Genomic DNA, 18,090 nt, shown 5'->3' on the forward strand with positions numbered 1-18,090 from the left:
AGATGAAAGCGGGAAACCTTGTTGTACTCCAATCAAACAATCAAATGAGGTACTCAGTTTGTTGTCAATTTTTACATGAGCTGTTAAATTTTGGTATAACGAATTTATAATGGTTAACATTCTACCAGCCACGTCAATCTGTCTTAATTTATAAATCAGTAATACATGATTTATGAAATCAGAGGCGCGTTTAAGGTCGACAAAACATGCAAAAATCCTACCGCGTTTTTCATTTAAGTATCTAAAAATAATAGTATCCAAAATAAATACATTATCAGATGTTCGATACCTTTTTCGAAAACCTGCTTGTTCCTAAAACAAAATATTATCATCTTCTGAAAATTTTGCTAATCTTGTGTTGAGAATTTGTTAGAATATTTTGCCTAATATTAGAATTAAGGAGATGCCTCTGTAATTTTCTGTATTGTTTTCCCCTTTCTTAAAAACCGGAACAATTAGGCTTGTAGCCCATTGTTTAGGGGAGTTACCTAGGTTAAATATAGCATTAAAAAGAGTTTTCAAAATATCAAGGATAAAAGTAGGTGCGTTCAATAAAAATTTATACCGTCAATCCCCGGAGCCTTACCGGTTTTCTGAGTCTCAAATGCTCTTTAAATTTCATCTAGTGTAATGTTTTCGTTTAACGTGTCATTATTATTATTAACGTGTACGGGAATAGGTGGAAACTCATTCAGCTCATTATTAGGCTCTGTATGATGAAAACGATTCTTGAAGTGTTCGTAGCATTGGTGAATAGAAATTTGACCGATCAACTTTTCCTTTTTTTGTTTCAATTTCATCCAGAAAGTTTTATTATTTGTATCTAGTGCGTTAATAATCTTGTGACGTTTAAGATTTTGAAAGTCGTATTTTTTTTTCTTTAGTAACGTTTTGTATTGCTTTTTTATTTTTATATATGTACGGTATCTAACGAATTTTGTGTGTGCATGCATTTAAATTTCTGTAATTCTTTTCATGCACTATTTATCAAGTCATCCGTTTCTTTGTATATGTGTTGAGGGTTTACCTCCCGTGTATATTTAATTCCTTTACATACATATTCAAACATTTGACATACACAAGAGACTGCATTATCAACATTGTTTTCACTAACGGCATTCATAAATTCATGATCAATATTTTCAATAATGTTATGCTTCCATCATGCTCGGGCTGCATCAGCGTACAAGGACCATTTTCAGCTTTACACGATTGATGTTGAATTAAACTTTTAATTGTATAATTTAATTGTATACACAAACCATTCAGCGTTTGCTGCCTTATATATTATTTGTTTTAAAAGCAAAATAAATAAGTAAAATACTCTATGAGTATACAGTATTATGTGCATTTTCTTGAATACTGTATATGATCAATGATAATTGTAGTATAGTACGAATTTCCTGTTTTTAGAAGTAGTAAATTAAACCAATCAGTCTTGGATATCTTACAAATTGTTTATTGTCAACTTTCTCACCATCTTTCCTTTGCATACTATAAAAAAAATCAAATTATGTCAACATAACATACACAGAAACGAAGTCTGTAAACAAAGTCCGTAGTACTTGAAGTTTTGTGGTGAACTTAATATCGATAGGTCGTACAGAACAAACCCAAGGTGCCCTTGCAAACCCAGCCCAGTTACAGAACTAAAACGAAACAGACAAATTTTGAATTGTAATAGATGATGACAAAAAATTATAAATCCGTTAAAAGTTCACGAGAATTACATCTAAAACTTTACAGTATATTAACATTTCAAGTTATAAAGTAAACACATACCACCCTCACAATTTATCAACTAAAATACACAAATCAATTGTGGTATTGGTAGTGCGATACTTGCCCGGATAAGCAGTTTATCTAGGTTAAGTATTCACAAAATAGACAACGAGTTAGAATCTTCAACACTAGGACAAACTCTCTAGCTGCATAGTGTTTGTACTTTCTTATTACTTCAGCAAGTTAGATTTCCATACGAAAGGTGTCTTTTTCTATCACGTTGCTGATCGCCATCTCGCAAGAGTTACTACTGTAAAGTGGAGTAACCCAATTGTAACATGACCCAGTTCTTTGTTCCTGTCAAACACAGCTGAGATTTTGGAGTGTTACAATCTTGCAGCTTTGTCACTCTCTGCAAAGTTCATTTAAAATCATCAATGTTACAATGTCCATTATCTCCTTTGTGGAGGTGGTGCACGCATTGGGGGTCTCATTCCCATTGGTGGCATTCCTCGTCCAACTGGTGGTGGCATTCTACCCGGCATCATTCCAGGCGCTCCCATTGGTGGCCTCATCGGTGGCCTTGCTGCAAATCCTGGTGGTCCTAAGAAGATAATATGAAAAGAATTATTGTAGTTGACAATTCATAAACTACAATAATATGTGATTACCAAGGATAATCTGTACTGTAGATTGTGCTGCTGTGCATCATTATTTGTATTACTGTACCTACACCAAAAAAGGTCAGGTATTCAATAAGAAAAAACTATGAATCGTACATCATAAAATTCAGTTAAATAGTTCATAATAATCTAAGAAAAAGATGATTAAATTTTAGGAAAACTACAAAGTGAGGGTCACGGAAATTGGATTTTTTTTTACCTTAAGAATAAAAGAAAATTATAGAATCGCCCATATCATACGATACATTGTTCGGTATTCAGGCACAGGGCAGAGGTATGCACTCTATAGAGTTTATTGTATACACAGATGATTATTGCTAGAAAATTGGTTGGTTTGACACACAATGCACCTAAATAATTAATAATATAAAATAAATAAATAGATAAACTAAACTACCTGGAGCTCTCTGTGGGGCCATCATGCTCTGTGAAGGTCCACCGACTCCCCTGACAGGTCCTGAAAGACCAGCTGGTGCGGCAGAATGATGTGGATGTGTAGGAACACCTCTTCCTGCTGCCCTCCCCATGCCTGGTCCTCTACCACCACCTGGAACTGGCACACGTGGTCCTTTATCCTTGACAGGTGGGCCTTCGACTGTCATTGATACCAAGTGTTCACCCCTGAGCAAAACAAGGCCAAGCACTCTCTTCTCTTCTCTGTCAGAGCTCTTTGCCTTGGCTCTAACTTTCCTGAATTCCTCGCAGTCACCGAGGATAACATTCATGTGCTTGTCAAATGCTAGAAAAGTTCCTATGAAGATGCGGCCATCTTGCAGTACCACTCTCATCCTGTAATTGATGTGCTGAATCATCTTGTTACTCTTTCCCTGCACCTGTTGATAAAATAAACAAAATATAGTTTAAAGTACTCAAGCTTAAAATGCAACATTCTCAATTATAAGTGAGATAAAAGTACAGTAATTTGTCTTGTAATAATCAGATTCATCAAATTTCGGGCGTTGCTTAAATTGGCCATTGGATATGAATTTAAGCTTACATTGCTACAATCTTAAAACTTGTTACGGAACAATCATGGATCCACAGCCATACTAAGCATACAAAACCATTATTAAAAAATAATAATATCCAATCAAAATTAGGAATTTGTTTTTAAGGCTGTTGGTGGTGCTATAAGTTAGTTTTTTGAAGACTGGCATTGCATATCACCCCGCAATGAGTGGTGGAAGGAGAACGATCATTGTACAGTGCTGGGAAATTAGAACATCAAAAGTACAATATTGTTTGACTTTACTGTCATCCTTAAATAAGCGTATGGTTCCACTTTATAGTAAAAGTAGGCCTGTATGAATTCTCTTGTTTACAGTTGTATAATCATTTTTTTATTGCAAGTGTTGTCATATAAATAGATTACCAAAGACTAGCAGTAGTGTGTGTATACATGTGCCTTGGCTTAAGTCCTGAGGATGATGCCTTGCTTGATAAGGCTATATATATGACATGACTTTATTATTGAGTGGTACGCCTATTTTTCTATGACAGTATTAAGGTCTGCATCAAAATCATTGGAAAAATTTGACTCAATTGTAATAATCACAAAGGGGAAACTTATTCTCTCGATCTAGGCCTAGATTCTGTACCATAACAGTGACGGAAGTATAGCCCTACAAAAAGTTTTGTGCATTCAAATTGTATGAATATTTTGTTGGGATTGTAAAGCGTGGTATTATTTCGAACTTCTTGGACTAAAACGTGGGATGTAGGAATTATGAAGTTCAGACGGTATGATGACGGAGGAATATAGGCCTACTGTATGCCACTTAGATCAATGTCACCAGAGCAGCTGCCGTGAAAAGCAGAATCCAAGCAAGGCCGAGCAGGCTTGCTTAGATTTTTCGCCAAGCGAAGAATTTAAGCAAGGCCTAGAGGCATGCCAAGAGTTTGGTGGAATCAGTCCTTGTTTGATAATAGTTATACATAGGCCTAGCTAAATAAAACTCTTTACTAAATGGAACCATAAGCCTATTTATCGATAACAGTACTAAGTCAAACAATATTGTACTTTTTGATGTTCTAGTTTCCCAGAACTGTACATTGTTCTCGTTTCACCGCTCATCGCGGGAGATCTGCAATGCAATGCCAGTCTTGAAAAATGACGTCACGCACATTCTGGCACTTCATTGAGTGATGGTGACGTAATGCCATTTATCGTACCTTTAGCAAATTGAAGTAGAAATACGGTACCGTATCTCTAGCCACGGCGTATTAAATTATAGGAGATAGTAGGCCTAGTAGTAGTAGAAGTAGTACCGTACATTTTAGCCATAACAACATACAGACGGCATCAGATTTAGCTAGTTAGACTAGGCCTAGCTAAGACATGCATTACAAGAAATAGAGTCGAGTAACTAGCTAGGCCTAGCCAACCCTACTGCTCTGGTCTGGAATGTCGTAGTAGGCCTGTACGTACTGTAGTAGGCCTAGCCTAGGGAGGCCTACTTATTTTTTCTAATTTATCTAGCTAGGGGCCTACCTAGGCCCCCGATTGCCTCCACAATTTAATTAGGATCCTAGTTTCAATCAGGCCCAGGCTAAGATACCTCAAACTGTACTATCATAGCGCAGGGAGTTGTTATAGTGACTTAGCGGTACTTTTGTTGCCACACAGGCCTATGATGCAATCGAAGTTACTCTACATTGCTTAACAAAAATACACAAATGCATACATTTAAATAAGTTATAATATTTAAACAAATAAATAATCACATTATTACCATGACTGCAGCTTGGATTCTTTACGATTTCGCCGATATTAAATGCAACAACCTCCGATTCACTATGTTTCACGACCTCAAATATACACCGGCTTTTCTTTTCATACCGCCTCCAACGACAACGTACAGGCAACGCGCTACTGAACAGCCAATCAAAATAGATTTTATATAACTAGGTAGCTAGTAAACCCCTTGTCATTGGTCATTCTGAGATTTCCCATACGCCTCTTCTGCAAAATGTCTGCGCCCTTCAGAAAAACTATCGTTGTTGTTTTCATTTCATATTGAAGTATTTATGCATTTTAAAGTATATATTGGCGGATCAGGTTAATAAAAATGGACGACCAATTCGAACCATATAATACGGTTTGTTTAACAATCTTGTATTCAAACTAAATTTTTAAACCTAGGCTAGGCTAGGCCTAAGCCTATCCAGGCCTACTAGACTGTAGACACGCCTGCCCTCTGAGTCCTAGCTAGGTTACCTCTAGCTTAGGGTCTGGGCCTAAAGTTAGTTAGCCACCTAGCCTACCGTCGAGTAGGCGTATATACTGTAGGCTAACCAACACTCCTGGCTAGCTTTAGGAGGCTTAGTTAGGCATAGTATAGACTATAGTAGTTACAGTAGCCTATTGTTCTGTGGTTTGGGGGTAAGAAGGCTACTACTAGAAGAAGTAGGCCTAGTAGTTAGTACCAGGTAGGCTAGGCTACAGTAGCCAGGACATACTGTAGGCCTGGCTGGGCCTAGTCCAAATATAATTTATTGAGTTTATTAACATTTTACTTTATATTTTTATAAGAAAAAAGTTTTTAAAAGTTTGGATGGTACCAATTCTCAAGTTATGCTGGATGATGATTGAAGGAGGAGTAAGCTCTGTCCAAATTAATTTTGGAATAAAGGCCTACAAATAGGTGACCTACTGCCTAACTAATAATATTGTCTAATTTTAGGATGAGTCTACCTACAAGCCATATGGAGGTGGAAATTACGGGGAAGAAGCTTATGGAGATGGTGCTTATGGAGACACCAGTAACTTTGGCGATGATCCCTATGATTCACACAGCGCCTACGATAACGGCGATCAAGTACAGGACAAAGCACTCTATGGATTTGAAGATGAACCGGAAGAGGAAGGGCCATATGAGTCTGAAGTTGAGAAAGATGATGAGACTATTCGTAGCGAATGTCTGTCTGTCTTCGCAGCGACTGATTATATAATGGAACCAGGGGTGTTTGAAAATCTCCGTCGGTATGGCATACAAACTTGATCTTAATTTTCACTAAGCATTGCTCTCGAATTTTTAAGGTTTTTTTTTTATAAACCGTGATTATTATTCCGACTAACATTATTTAAATCCTTGATGTTCATTGGTGGTGGAGCTGTCTTGACCTTAAGCTTCAATTTTGCTATACACTATGGCATGTCAGAAGAATATCCATGGTGTTTTTACCCTCCCCTCTCCTTCAGAGAGGTGAATGGTATTGCATAATATCACGTGTCAGTGTGTGTGTCCTGGGTGCATAACTAAAAAAACTAACTTGAGCAGATGAACAGTTTGTCTAATTCTGACTGGCGGACTGAAAGCAGTCCGGAGGGTGTACAAATTCACCCGATTGATGGGTTTGCCACGCAAGGCCTATGAGGTTAGGTCTTATTTGGCGGATGGAGCGGATCGACCGCAGGCCATTATTTTTTCAGTGCGTAAAATTGCGCAACAGGGCGAGGGTTTTCAATCTCAGATTATACATATTTCAAATTAATGGTGGGGAGGCCATGCTTATAGATTGAAGTGTAAAGTAATTCTGTTTTCAGTCTATTTTTACCATGTTCAGGTATTTCCAAGCAGGAGGTACACCAGAGCAGGTGGTTTTGCTGCTGTCGGAGCACTACACAGCCGTGGCTCAGACAGTGAACCTCTTCGCCGAGTGGCTCATCACAACAGGTGTGAACCCAACCGAGGTGCAGCAGATGGTGGAAGACCACCTTAAGAGTCTGATCATCAAACATTTTGACCCCAAAAAAGCTGACAAGATTTTCAGCGATGAGGGAGGGGTGAGTAATTTAGTGACTGGATAAAAAAATGTTCACAGCGCCTATTGTAACTTGTTCCGTATCAAAACTTATAAAATCTTAAACACTGACCAATGAGAACAGTATTCACTTGCCCCACAAACATGTGTGGTCCCACAAACACATGTGTGTACTGTATACATTTACACTGTCATTTTGTGGGATCTTAGCAACAATATTTCATTTCATGTATTTATTTGACCATATAAGCATTAAAAAGCACAAAAACAACAAAACGATGGTCAAGCAAAAGTAAAGCAAAACTCAAAAGAGTCAGCTGCCCCTAAAATATGAAAAAAGTAAACATGAATATTGTACATTGCATATTCTGAGGTTGGAGCACATTGCATATCCAGGGAGTGCTGCTTTGCTAGAAGGTTTGTTCTGAGTAAGTGTGGGATTAGGTAGATTATTATTAGTTGATCAGACACATGCTTATTTAGCCAGAGGGTGTTACTAATATGGGATACCTCACAGAGGTATATTACTATGTCGGCACCCACAGCCCTGAAAAATACAAATATTATTAATATTTAACCAGGTTTATTTCCTTGTAATGTAGTAATAAGTTGTTATTCTGTTGACAGACTCCCTCTTGGTTGGAAGGCATGATCCAGCACAGAACATGGCGTCAGCTTTTCTACAAGCTTGCTGGCGAGCACCCTGACTGCCTTATGTTGAATTTTACAATTAAGGTACATAGTTTCTGTCATTATACATTCGGCAAAGTATATTGAATCCGTATAGAATATAATTGAGCACATCCTTGTCAATTGTTAATATTTACCGCTTTAATGTATTATTTTCAAACATTTTTCCCCCCAGCTTATTACTGATTTGGGCTATCAGGGGGAAATTGGGAACGTGTCGACAGCCTGTCATCAGATCGAGGTGTTTTCCAAGGTTCTGCAGACGTCGATTGGGAAACTCCTTGAAGGCGGTGAAGAAGCTCTTCATATACATCTCCCTGAATTTGGTGTATGTCCTTGCATTTATCAGACAATTCAATGTGTAAACTGCCATTTTCATGATACCTGTATGACTTGTCGTGCGACTTTGTGGGGTCTGTTGAGCATAGTATTCATATTTGGGGCTTGACATGATGCCAAAACCAGCGTCGGTGACCATAACAAAAAAATTGACTTTGTAATGTATTCACATTCTCAGTTAAACATTTAGTAAAATTACTTTGGTTTTTGGATGGCCATCCTCATTTTGAACAAAAGGTTATAATTATTATTACTAAGATTATATTTTTGTTATGTGGCAGAAAATGGTTTGTCACGGTGAGCATACTTACCTGTACGCACAAGCAATGATGCATCTACTGTCGTCTGAAAGTGGAGGGTCGGTTATAAGGAGGGTTTGTCAAGAGGTACAGAAAAGTGCCATGAAAAGGTAATTAAATTGTAGTCGAAAACAGTCGAAAATATATTGAATATTATTTTTTTTATTTTCTGTAATAAGGATTTTTGAAAAAGAAAAATCTTTAATGTTTACATTTTTTCAGTAACCTATCATTAGTCCAGTATTCATGCATTGAAGTTGCCAAAGTAATGAAGAATTGTTTAGCTTTGAAGAGATAAAAAATAGAAATTGATTATAACGCCTTCTAAACCCATACATTGTTATCCAACCAACTCTAGCCTCCATCATCTTGGTTCATTTTTGTACCCCCATTGGCAATTTTGGATATGGCTTTGAATTGATCTAAGATATAAGAAATATGGATGATAATATACATGTAACCAATTCTGTGTTATGACAGATAATAGTTATCAAGTACAATTCTCTGATATTTTTCAGTCGGGGTGATGGAGTAGTTCAAATTGGGGTTGCTTTAAGTGGTGCAGCCAAGTATCCAAGAGCGTGCCAAGCACTGGCATCCATGTTGGCAAGAAATGCCCTCAACCCAGCAGATGTGACTGTGGTGAGTTCTCAAGCAAAAACAAACAAACAGACAGTACAAATAATATTTTTTGTTTTTATTCACTTTTAAACAGGTGACATGTTTTTCTTTTCCAATATATTGTCCTTTTGCCTGAAAAATAACTGACCAAATCTTCACAGATTACCAGAGCATAAGTAGAGAGTATAGAGTACCTTTTAATTGTTATTAAAATTGTATACTTTGTAACATAGCTGTATGAGATGTACAATAAAGAAGATCCCCCACCAGTCGACCTGCTTCGAATGCCCCAACTACTGGAGTTATTCATGCATACATTGTTTCGACCAAAGGCTAACATTAACGCAGACCACCGACCCAAGTACATCTACTTACTTGCCCATTCAGCTTGTGTCCATGAGACATGGAAAAAGGTAATTGATAGGGACTATCAGTATCACTGGGTATAGAAAGTTTTAAGCCTTCCAAAAATACAATGCCTGCTTACTCATAACATAATGGTGTAATTGTGAAGTGCATCTTGTTGGGACCTAATATAATTTCATTATTGTTTCCGCCAAGGAGGTTATGTAATCACTGCTGTCTTGTGCTGTCTTTCTGTTGAATGGATCATCATGAAATTTAGTGGAATGGTACATAGTAATCCAAGAAAGACAGCATTTAATTTTTGGAGGAATGGATCAATGGGCAATGTCAAGATTACAGAAATTCAATTATTTACCCTCGAGTATAAAATATATGCTGCAGTTCTGTGTACAGCCTGCATATTGTTGGTATTCAGGCACAGAACGGAGATATACTCTCTAGAGTGACTGCTCTAGTTAGAAAAGATATGCTTCGCATAATGTATACCTCATCAACTTCCTTCTGTCAACTCCCTTCTCTTTACTTTCACCATCTTCTTTCTTGCTCTCTCTCACTTCCTTCTTGCACTTCCTTTCTCCTGCCACCCTCTTTTCCTCTGCCATCTTCATTCTCCACTTCCTACAACCTTGTAAATTGTTCTAATAAAACCTAAGAAAACTATCAGCACTTGAATTAAATTTACAGTACATTACGATATGAAGGGAACCACTCTGTCTACTTTGGATGATTTGTGTGTGTTTCTTACAGGGTAAACGTATTAATATCAGTAAAGATGAGTTGAAGCAGACATCACAAGCTATAGATAAGATCCACATGATATGCAGCAGTGATAAGCCAGCCTCAGAACTTATTGCAGATCTCACCACCATCTACCAGTGCATTAGGTAAATTTTGAAAACTTAGTTTTTGCTGCTTTGCTGTTGTTGATCTTTCATTTGGTTTTGTTGTAACTAGTGAATTTTATCTAAATCAAGGTATCTTTATACATACATCGAAAATCACAACAAAATTTACTAGAAAAATCTGATTTGTGAAAAAATGTTTACAGAATTTGAAAGGCATAAAAATGTATATAAAATCCAAAACAGCAGAAAACAAAACATAAAAATTTTACTATAGGAAATTCTGGAGACTTGAATGACTAGCTGTGGCCACAGCTCTAACAGCACCACCAGTGTTGAACAAGTGGGTTTTTTAAAGCTTTTTTTCAGATGAGTAGGAGGCTACCCCAGTGTACTGGTCCATACAGCCATTGTTGTGGACAGACGAAAGTAGCTAGCACTGGTTGATTGGGTCGCTGAGGTACTAAGAAATCCTTAGGGGAGGAGAAAGTTATTGTATGAGCTAGTCCACGCCTCGAGTACAGTGAGACTAAAGTACATTACAAAAATTCAATCTATCTGTTTTCAGGTACCCTGTGGTTTCCATGGGCATCTTATACTGGGTGGACAAGACCATCTCAGAACCCAGCTACTTTGAACGCATGACCGATCACACCCCACTGCATCTAATCCTTTTGGATGAAATTATTAATATGCACAACCTCATTCACGACATTGCATTGAAGCTGCTAATACGGCTTCTAGAGGACCACTACCCTCAACTTGATGTTCTTGTGCAGGTACTATTTTAATCTATAATTGATTCTTTCAATTATTACTCTTCTCTCAATATCTCCATGAGCTTCTGAAACTTCATTTGGCCGAAATAAAAGTTTGTGTTGCCAAATCCCCAATTCAAAATCCAAGAAATCTAGGATCCAAGACCATTTCCAAGCTTTAATTGATCGATTTGATACTTTAACTATAAATATTAACCCAGTGGTTGCCATTTTATGAACCAATATGCATGAGGCGGGTAAAGATTGATAGCAACCCTTAAGCCAGGCAATCGTCGTACAACTTTAGGCTGACAAATCCAACGCCGTCTGCTGATTATCGGTGGCAGTCTGAGTGCCTCACCATTAAAAACAATCTGTTGCGCACGTGTCATTGGGTTTTGTTTTCGTTTTATCAGTTTATCCACTCCCATCACTTACATTACATTACAGTTTAGATACTCCCATTACTTGAGCACCTGTGAGTAATGAATAGGCGGGCCCCTGTGCCTTAAATTGCCTGTAAACGGTGCGGTGGTTTCTTTTCTTGTAGCTTTAGGTTCATGGTAATTTTTTGTTCCTTCCTGGAGCGCCTTGAGTACTACTGCAGTGGATTTGTGCGCTTTATAAATCTTATTATTATTATTATTATTATTATTATTATTATCCAGGTAAGTAGACTCAGATTTGATCCTCGAGAGGTAATTTCCAAAGGAAACTTTTGCATTTATCAGTTTATCCAGGTAAGTAGACTCAGATTTGATCCTCGAGAGGAAATTTCCAAAGGAAACTTTTGCATTTATCAGTTTATCCAGGTAAGTAGACTTGGATTTGATCCTCGAGAGGTAATTTCCAAAGGAAACTTTTGCATTTATCAGTTTATCCAGGTAAGTAGACTTGGATTTGATCCTCTAAAAAAATGTACACTTCCTAGACCATGCAGTCTTCAAAATAAAAATTGTAACCTTTGGTAATCAACTACATTTTCCACATACATACTTTATTAAAAAAAACCTAAACCATAATTCACCACACCATATAGACACTTTTTGACAAAAATGAAAAATTATGACTTTGTTACCCAATGAGAAGTGTTCTAATATAGACAATGGGTCGTGTCTCATATTATTTGTTATAGTTTTATTATTCATCATTTTCACTTGACTCGCATAAATAATTTTGTTCGAAGAACATTTATATGCAGTTGTACTTCGCAGCACTTCACTTGCAATTTGCAATTTCTAGTATACTTTCATTATCTCTATATAAAATTTCTCAATCATGCAACTAGTGCTGAGGATGGACACAAGTGTGTCCAAAATATTTGTATGATATAAAATTTATGTTTATAATGTCATCGTATGCAATTGTTTTACTTTTGTGTCTGCTTTTATTTATTTGTGAGACATACGTGGAATCAAACACATCTGATTTTACTATATGAAATTTAGGTATTGTATATTTCTAGGTTCTTGATATGATAGCGCCCCCGTACACATCTGAGTTTGTGCAGCTGTTTCTTCCAATCATCGAAAACAATGACATAACTGGGACTTTACGGAGTGAAGATGGCAAAGATCCGGTGTCTGATTTCATAGGTAAAGTAGTGGATTATAAAAGCCTACTCACACAAATGTGAATTATGTCAGGACAACATGCAAAACTATGTAATACCAAAGAGTTAAGAACTGCAAGAGGGCCTAATCTTAGGGTTTGGTTGTAATGCAATCCTATCCCAAGCACTACCACTGCAAACCAGAGGGCTTCCTTCCTTCCATGTCATAATATCATACCAGATACCCAATTATTACCCAATAATACACTAATTAATATAAGCAAATAATAGTTAAGTTAGAAATCTTATTTTCAATTTCTGAGTGTTCCAATGTATCAGCTCAGGTTTGACGTTGACCACCCTTACAAAATATTGTTGAAATAAATAGTTGAGTAAATGTTGGGCTTACATTTATAACACATTTTTTTTCTTGTATATTTCTTTTGCAGTATATTGTAAGACTCATTATTCAAGTGCAACAGCGACATGAGAGCAAGGAATTTAAACACAATTTGAAGATTTCTTTACTTCTCTGCGGCATTAAAGTACAATAAAACTTGGTCTGATTTTACATGAGCTTATACACTGCGACGGATATGGATTAAACGTTTCGACAATTTAAGGAACAAGGCGATAATAATGATGATTTAAGTTGTTGAGTCTTCGCAAACAACCTGATGATATTACAAATGTAATAAAATTGATAATATGCCAAAAAACTCACACCTTTACTCCGGTAATTTGGTCACACATCATGAAATAGCGTGTTGGTATGCCATACTGTTGCAACGATTTATCAGCACATTGGAATTTGAATCTACCTGGTACCCACTTATACTGTACTGTACTCCAGATGGAAAGAGAAACGCTGTAGATAAAAAGCCTTTCCTAAGGAGGCAAACAAGTGATCTTAGTACTTAATCTTATAATTGGAAGAAGAACTTCTTACTCCTATGCCGCATGCATTCCACGGTCCATTAACAGGAGCATGCAGGTGCTCCAGTGGAAGAGGACTGCTTACTGGGGGAAGAAACTAATCATTTCGTTGGGGAACACTACATTAAATGAAGCACTTTTACTATACGAGAGTGTGCCTACTCTAAATAATTATTTGCTCCAATTACGGTGGTGCTTAATTGACTTGTCAACCACTTTTATGGCCCTCTCATCCAAGACCTTGGACACTGTTGGACACTGAATTAGGCATGGGGTAATCGTAATTTGTAGTCAGTAGTAATCATTACATGTTTTAATATAATTGGGCGGAATTTGTACTTGGGTTCAAAAATGTAATTTGTAATTGTAGTGTAATTAGAAAAATGAAATTGTAATCTTGCACTAATACTTTTGATTACAATTCAAAACTGTTTCTGTTTATCAAAATCTCAAAGTGACATCCACTGAATGGCACGAGACTCATTCTGTTTATTGCTTATTCAAAAATAACTGTTGCTGTCAATAGTTTATCCAGCTCTAAGCTATTTCCTAATGTTTGTTATTTCACTTAATCATAAACCAAGAGGTTGTTAATTTGCTTTAAATAGGATGTTATATAAATTCCCCACTGATCTAAGTGAACCCTGGTGAGCGTGAGTCTTGCCCATTTCAAGACTTCTAGGTCATTTGGCTATGCCTGTTGGAACTTCCTGAACACTATCCTGGATTGGGCAATACAGATTATCTTTTGTTCCACTGTAAGCAGGTGGACTCTGAAAATAGCTTTAGTAAACAATTTCTTAAAGAATTTCGACTGTCAAAATTAGGAATGCAGAAAGATTCCGTGTATTTCTGCAAGTGGAAATGGCACAGCGAGCAGCTCTCTGAGAAGGATATGTGCGTCCAATACTGTAGAATGACAATATTACTGTAGAACTGTTTGATCGATGAAGCACAATGAAAGTAAACTTAAGCTGAACACTCACTGCATCCGAGTTTCGTCGGCCGACGTGATTCAATGCAGAACTCAACGCACATGCAACTGATCGTTTTTAATGATGATTCGTTCAGACAGCCAGGTGACCATCAGCTGGCGGTGTCGTGTTGTCTAGCGCTCACAGGGAACAAAGTTGGATCCGTTGAGATGCAGTGAGTGACCAGCTGTGCTGATGATTAATATTATTATTTTTTCTTTTCTCCTCGTATCAATTTATATCTAGTTGCTGTTATTAATTTGATTGGAACAGTCCTAGCAGGGTCACCACTGAGCAGGTTAACAGCATGACCCTCCCATTTATACTCCTGGGTGAGGAGAGGCAAACGTAAGTAAAGTGTCTTGCCCAAGAACACAAGCAGTGCGGCGAGCGTCGGTCTCGAACTCCCGATCTCACGACTAGAAATCCAACAACGAAAGGCCAACTCAGACAGCGTCGGCCGACGCTGTCTGAGTTGGCCTTTAAAATCATTGTTGTGACGATTACTATCAACTAAGATAGTATAATACATACTCCAAGTATCGAAATGCACGCATCGTGTCGGGATTCAATATTTTGACATTATGTCATCATCAGGAATGATGATGACAATGTCGAAATATTGAATCCCGACACGATGGCCACCATTTCTTATCTAAGATCTGTCTCTTATACACATCTAGATGTGTATAAGAGACAGGGATATGTGCGTCCAATACTGTAGAATGACAATATTACTGTAGAACTGTTTGATCGATGAAGCACAATGAAAGTAAACTTAAGCTGAACACTCACTGCATCCGAGTTTCGTCGGCCGACGTGATTCAATGCAGAACTCAACGCACATGCAACTGATCGTTTTTAATGATGATTCGTTCAGACAGCCAGGTGACCATCAGCTGGCGGTGTTGTGTTGTCTAGCGCTCACAGGGAACAAAGTTGGATCCGTTGAGATGCAGTGAGTGACCAGCTGTGCTGAGGATTAATATTATTATTATTTTTTCTTTTCTCCTCGTATCAATTTATATCTAGTTGCTGTTATTAATTTGACTGGAACAGTCGTAGCAGGGTCACCACTGAGCAGGTTAACAGCATGACCCTCCCATTTATACTCCTGGGTGAGGAGAGGCAAACATAAGTAAAGTGCCTTGCCCAAGGACACGAGCAGTGCGGCGAGTGTCGGTCTCGAACTCTGATCTCACGACCAGAAATCCAACAACATACACACTACGCCACACACTCCTACCATTATTAATGTTATTATTAAAGGGTCGATAATCACAAATATCTAGGTGTTGTCTTTAGACAACCAGTTGAACAAGCTGAATATGTATGTGGAAAACTAAGAAAAAGAATGTTTTTCCTGAGGAGACTACATGCGTTTTAATTTGATTATTGTATTATTTCTTTATTTTATAAATTTATTGTGCAAAGTATTCCGACTTTCTGCATGGTGTGTTTCATCAATTCTTTCAGCAGTGACAAAAAACTGTTCTTTAGAATTACTAGACAAGCAAGTAAGATTATTGGTCAACAAGTTTCATCACTTGACGTAATACATTAATATTTTATCGTTACCAAAGTTCAAAATATCCTTAAGGATGAAACTCATACTTTGTTTCGCAGTTTTCGAGCTAGCCCAATAAGTTCCAGATTACTCTTAAGCCTAGTTCAGAGCGTTGCAGAAAATTTTTTATTCCAACCACAATCTGAGTGTTTAATGAAACCATTACTAGATAAGTGTAAAATAAAAATGAAAATAATTATGGTTACAAAGATAAAATAATAAAATAATAATGATAATAATAATAATAATAATAATAATAATAATAATAATAATAATAATAATAAGTAATACTAATAAAAAATAATGAAATGAAAAAATTGAAATTATAAGAATAATCGTTCTTTTTAAACAAATGTTTATTCTTTATAGGCCTTTTTGTTTTTCATGTTTTTACTTTTTTACTATTTTATATTCATATATCTATTTATAGGCCTTTGTACTCTGTTTTATATTTGTTGTTATGCCATGGCCAAATGAATTTCCTGTTGGATATGAAAGTATTTTTGAATTTGAATTAATATTATTATTATTATTATATTAATGTTGTTATTATTATTTTTAATATTATTAATATTATCATATTAATATTATTATTGATAAAAATATCATTGTTGTGACGATTACTATCAACTAAGATAGTATAATACATACTCCAAGTATCGAAATGCACGCATCGTGTCGGGATTCAATATTTTGACATTATGTCATCATCAGGAATGATGATGACAATGTCGAAATATTGAATCCCGACACGATGGCCACCATTTCTTATCTAAAATTAATTAGTGGACCTTTCGGATTACTATCAACCAATACGAAATACAAATTACTTACAGGTTGCACCTGTTTATATAATGGTTATCGTCATTATTAAATGATCCTTAAGGCCAATTCTGATAGTGTTGAATGGATGCAGCTCAATGCATTTTATTGTTGGGTCTCGTCATAGAATATCAAACAAGTTTAACATAAGAGTGTCCCTGGCACAGCCTTTATTAATTATATTTATACTTACAGACCTTTCGTTAGTGTTTATTTATTGTATTTATTTATTTATTTTTTTTAGAATTTAATGGATACATGTATATAAAAATGTAGATAAAGAACGTGAATATAATCTAGCGAGTACTTTCGACTATAACTCTTTATCAAGCTATGAAGTAAAAAAACATGGTAAGATAGAATTAAATACATAACAGAAGCTCATGAAGTGGCTTATGATAAACCAATTGGATTGAAGATACACAAATTAGCCAATGGTATAGCTACATAACAATAGTAGCAAAAAAAAAACAACGTATTAACAATAGAAAAAAAAAACAATGGGTAAACTGGGTGAAGTAGATTAACAAAGCAAACTTTTTTTTGTGGAGGTGGGAGCATTTATGTGTCTATCAGAACTTGGAATTACCAACAGAAATGAAGATGTCACAATAAATCGATAATAAACTACTCTATAAAACCAACACCTTATACACTTACGTGGGAGAGCTCGACTCAATTCGTCATATAGAAAACATAATTCGTCATATAGAAAACATATTCTATGTAATTTTTATGTCCTTTGTATTTTTATGAGCATTGCTGTTTGGCACACCAACTTTTTATTAACAATGTAAAATTAAGTACAATTGGCTAAAACCAAAAAAAAAAAAACAGGAACAGGAACAGAACATGGGTGGCAAATACTGTACGGCCTGAAATCGTAATGATGATATGCCAACAAATTGTTCAAAAATAGTTTTCGATCGTTGGTGCAGTACAATGAAATGTAGGCCTATAATTTGAAAATTCAAAAGAAAAAAAATCAATTAATGCTTTTCTTACCAGCCAGAGTTTCACCAAATACTGTACCTTTTGACACGTGAGATCAACAATAATTTGGCCCTTAAAAATATTTAAGAACCAGAGGTATATTTTAAGCCATTTTGTTTGAAGCATACTAAAATGTGACTCTATGCTGCATTCCACACCATT

The 18,090-nt window shown here is 36.4% G+C and overlaps 2 protein-coding genes and 1 long non-coding RNA gene across 3 annotated transcripts; 2 read left to right on the top strand and 1 right to left on the bottom strand.

The window, feature by feature from the left end:
* Positions 1-1,443: 1,443 nt before the first annotated feature.
* LOC117106567 (small nuclear ribonucleoprotein-associated protein B'-like) lies at positions 1,444-5,284 on the bottom strand. Its single transcript, XM_033247951.1, has 3 exons — positions 5,138-5,284; positions 2,803-3,238; positions 1,444-2,326 (listed from the first exon to the last, which is right to left on the bottom strand). The coding sequence occupies exons 1-3, from the start codon at positions 5,138-5,140 to the stop codon at positions 2,175-2,177; spliced, it is 591 nt and encodes a 196-aa protein (XP_033103842.1). The 5' UTR covers positions 5,141-5,284; the 3' UTR covers positions 1,444-2,174.
* Positions 5,285-5,351: 67 nt separating this feature from the next.
* Positions 5,352-11,140, top strand: LOC117106566 (negative elongation factor D-like). Its single transcript, XM_033247950.1, has 10 exons — positions 5,352-5,503; positions 6,089-6,387; positions 6,972-7,191; positions 7,797-7,904; positions 8,035-8,187; positions 8,480-8,607; positions 9,016-9,139; positions 9,352-9,531; positions 10,232-10,368; positions 10,895-11,140. The coding sequence occupies exons 1-10, from the start codon at positions 5,474-5,476 to the stop codon at positions 11,115-11,117; spliced, it is 1,602 nt and encodes a 533-aa protein (XP_033103841.1). The 5' UTR covers positions 5,352-5,473; the 3' UTR covers positions 11,118-11,140.
* A 1,102-nt stretch (positions 11,141-12,242) lies between these two features.
* LOC117106568 lies at positions 12,243-14,794 on the top strand. The gene is made up of 2 exons (XR_004445091.1): positions 12,243-12,679; positions 13,086-14,794. It is a non-coding gene; the product is annotated as an uncharacterized LOC117106568 (long non-coding RNA).
* Positions 14,795-18,090: the final 3,296 nt, after the last annotated feature.

This window comes from Anneissia japonica, unplaced genomic scaffold (assembly GCF_011630105.1).
Source record: "Anneissia japonica isolate Jap-2015-1 unplaced genomic scaffold, ASM1163010v1 scaffold11144_len554210_cov170, whole genome shotgun sequence".
Lineage (NCBI taxonomy): Eukaryota > Metazoa > Echinodermata > Crinoidea > Comatulida > Comatulidae > Anneissia > Anneissia japonica.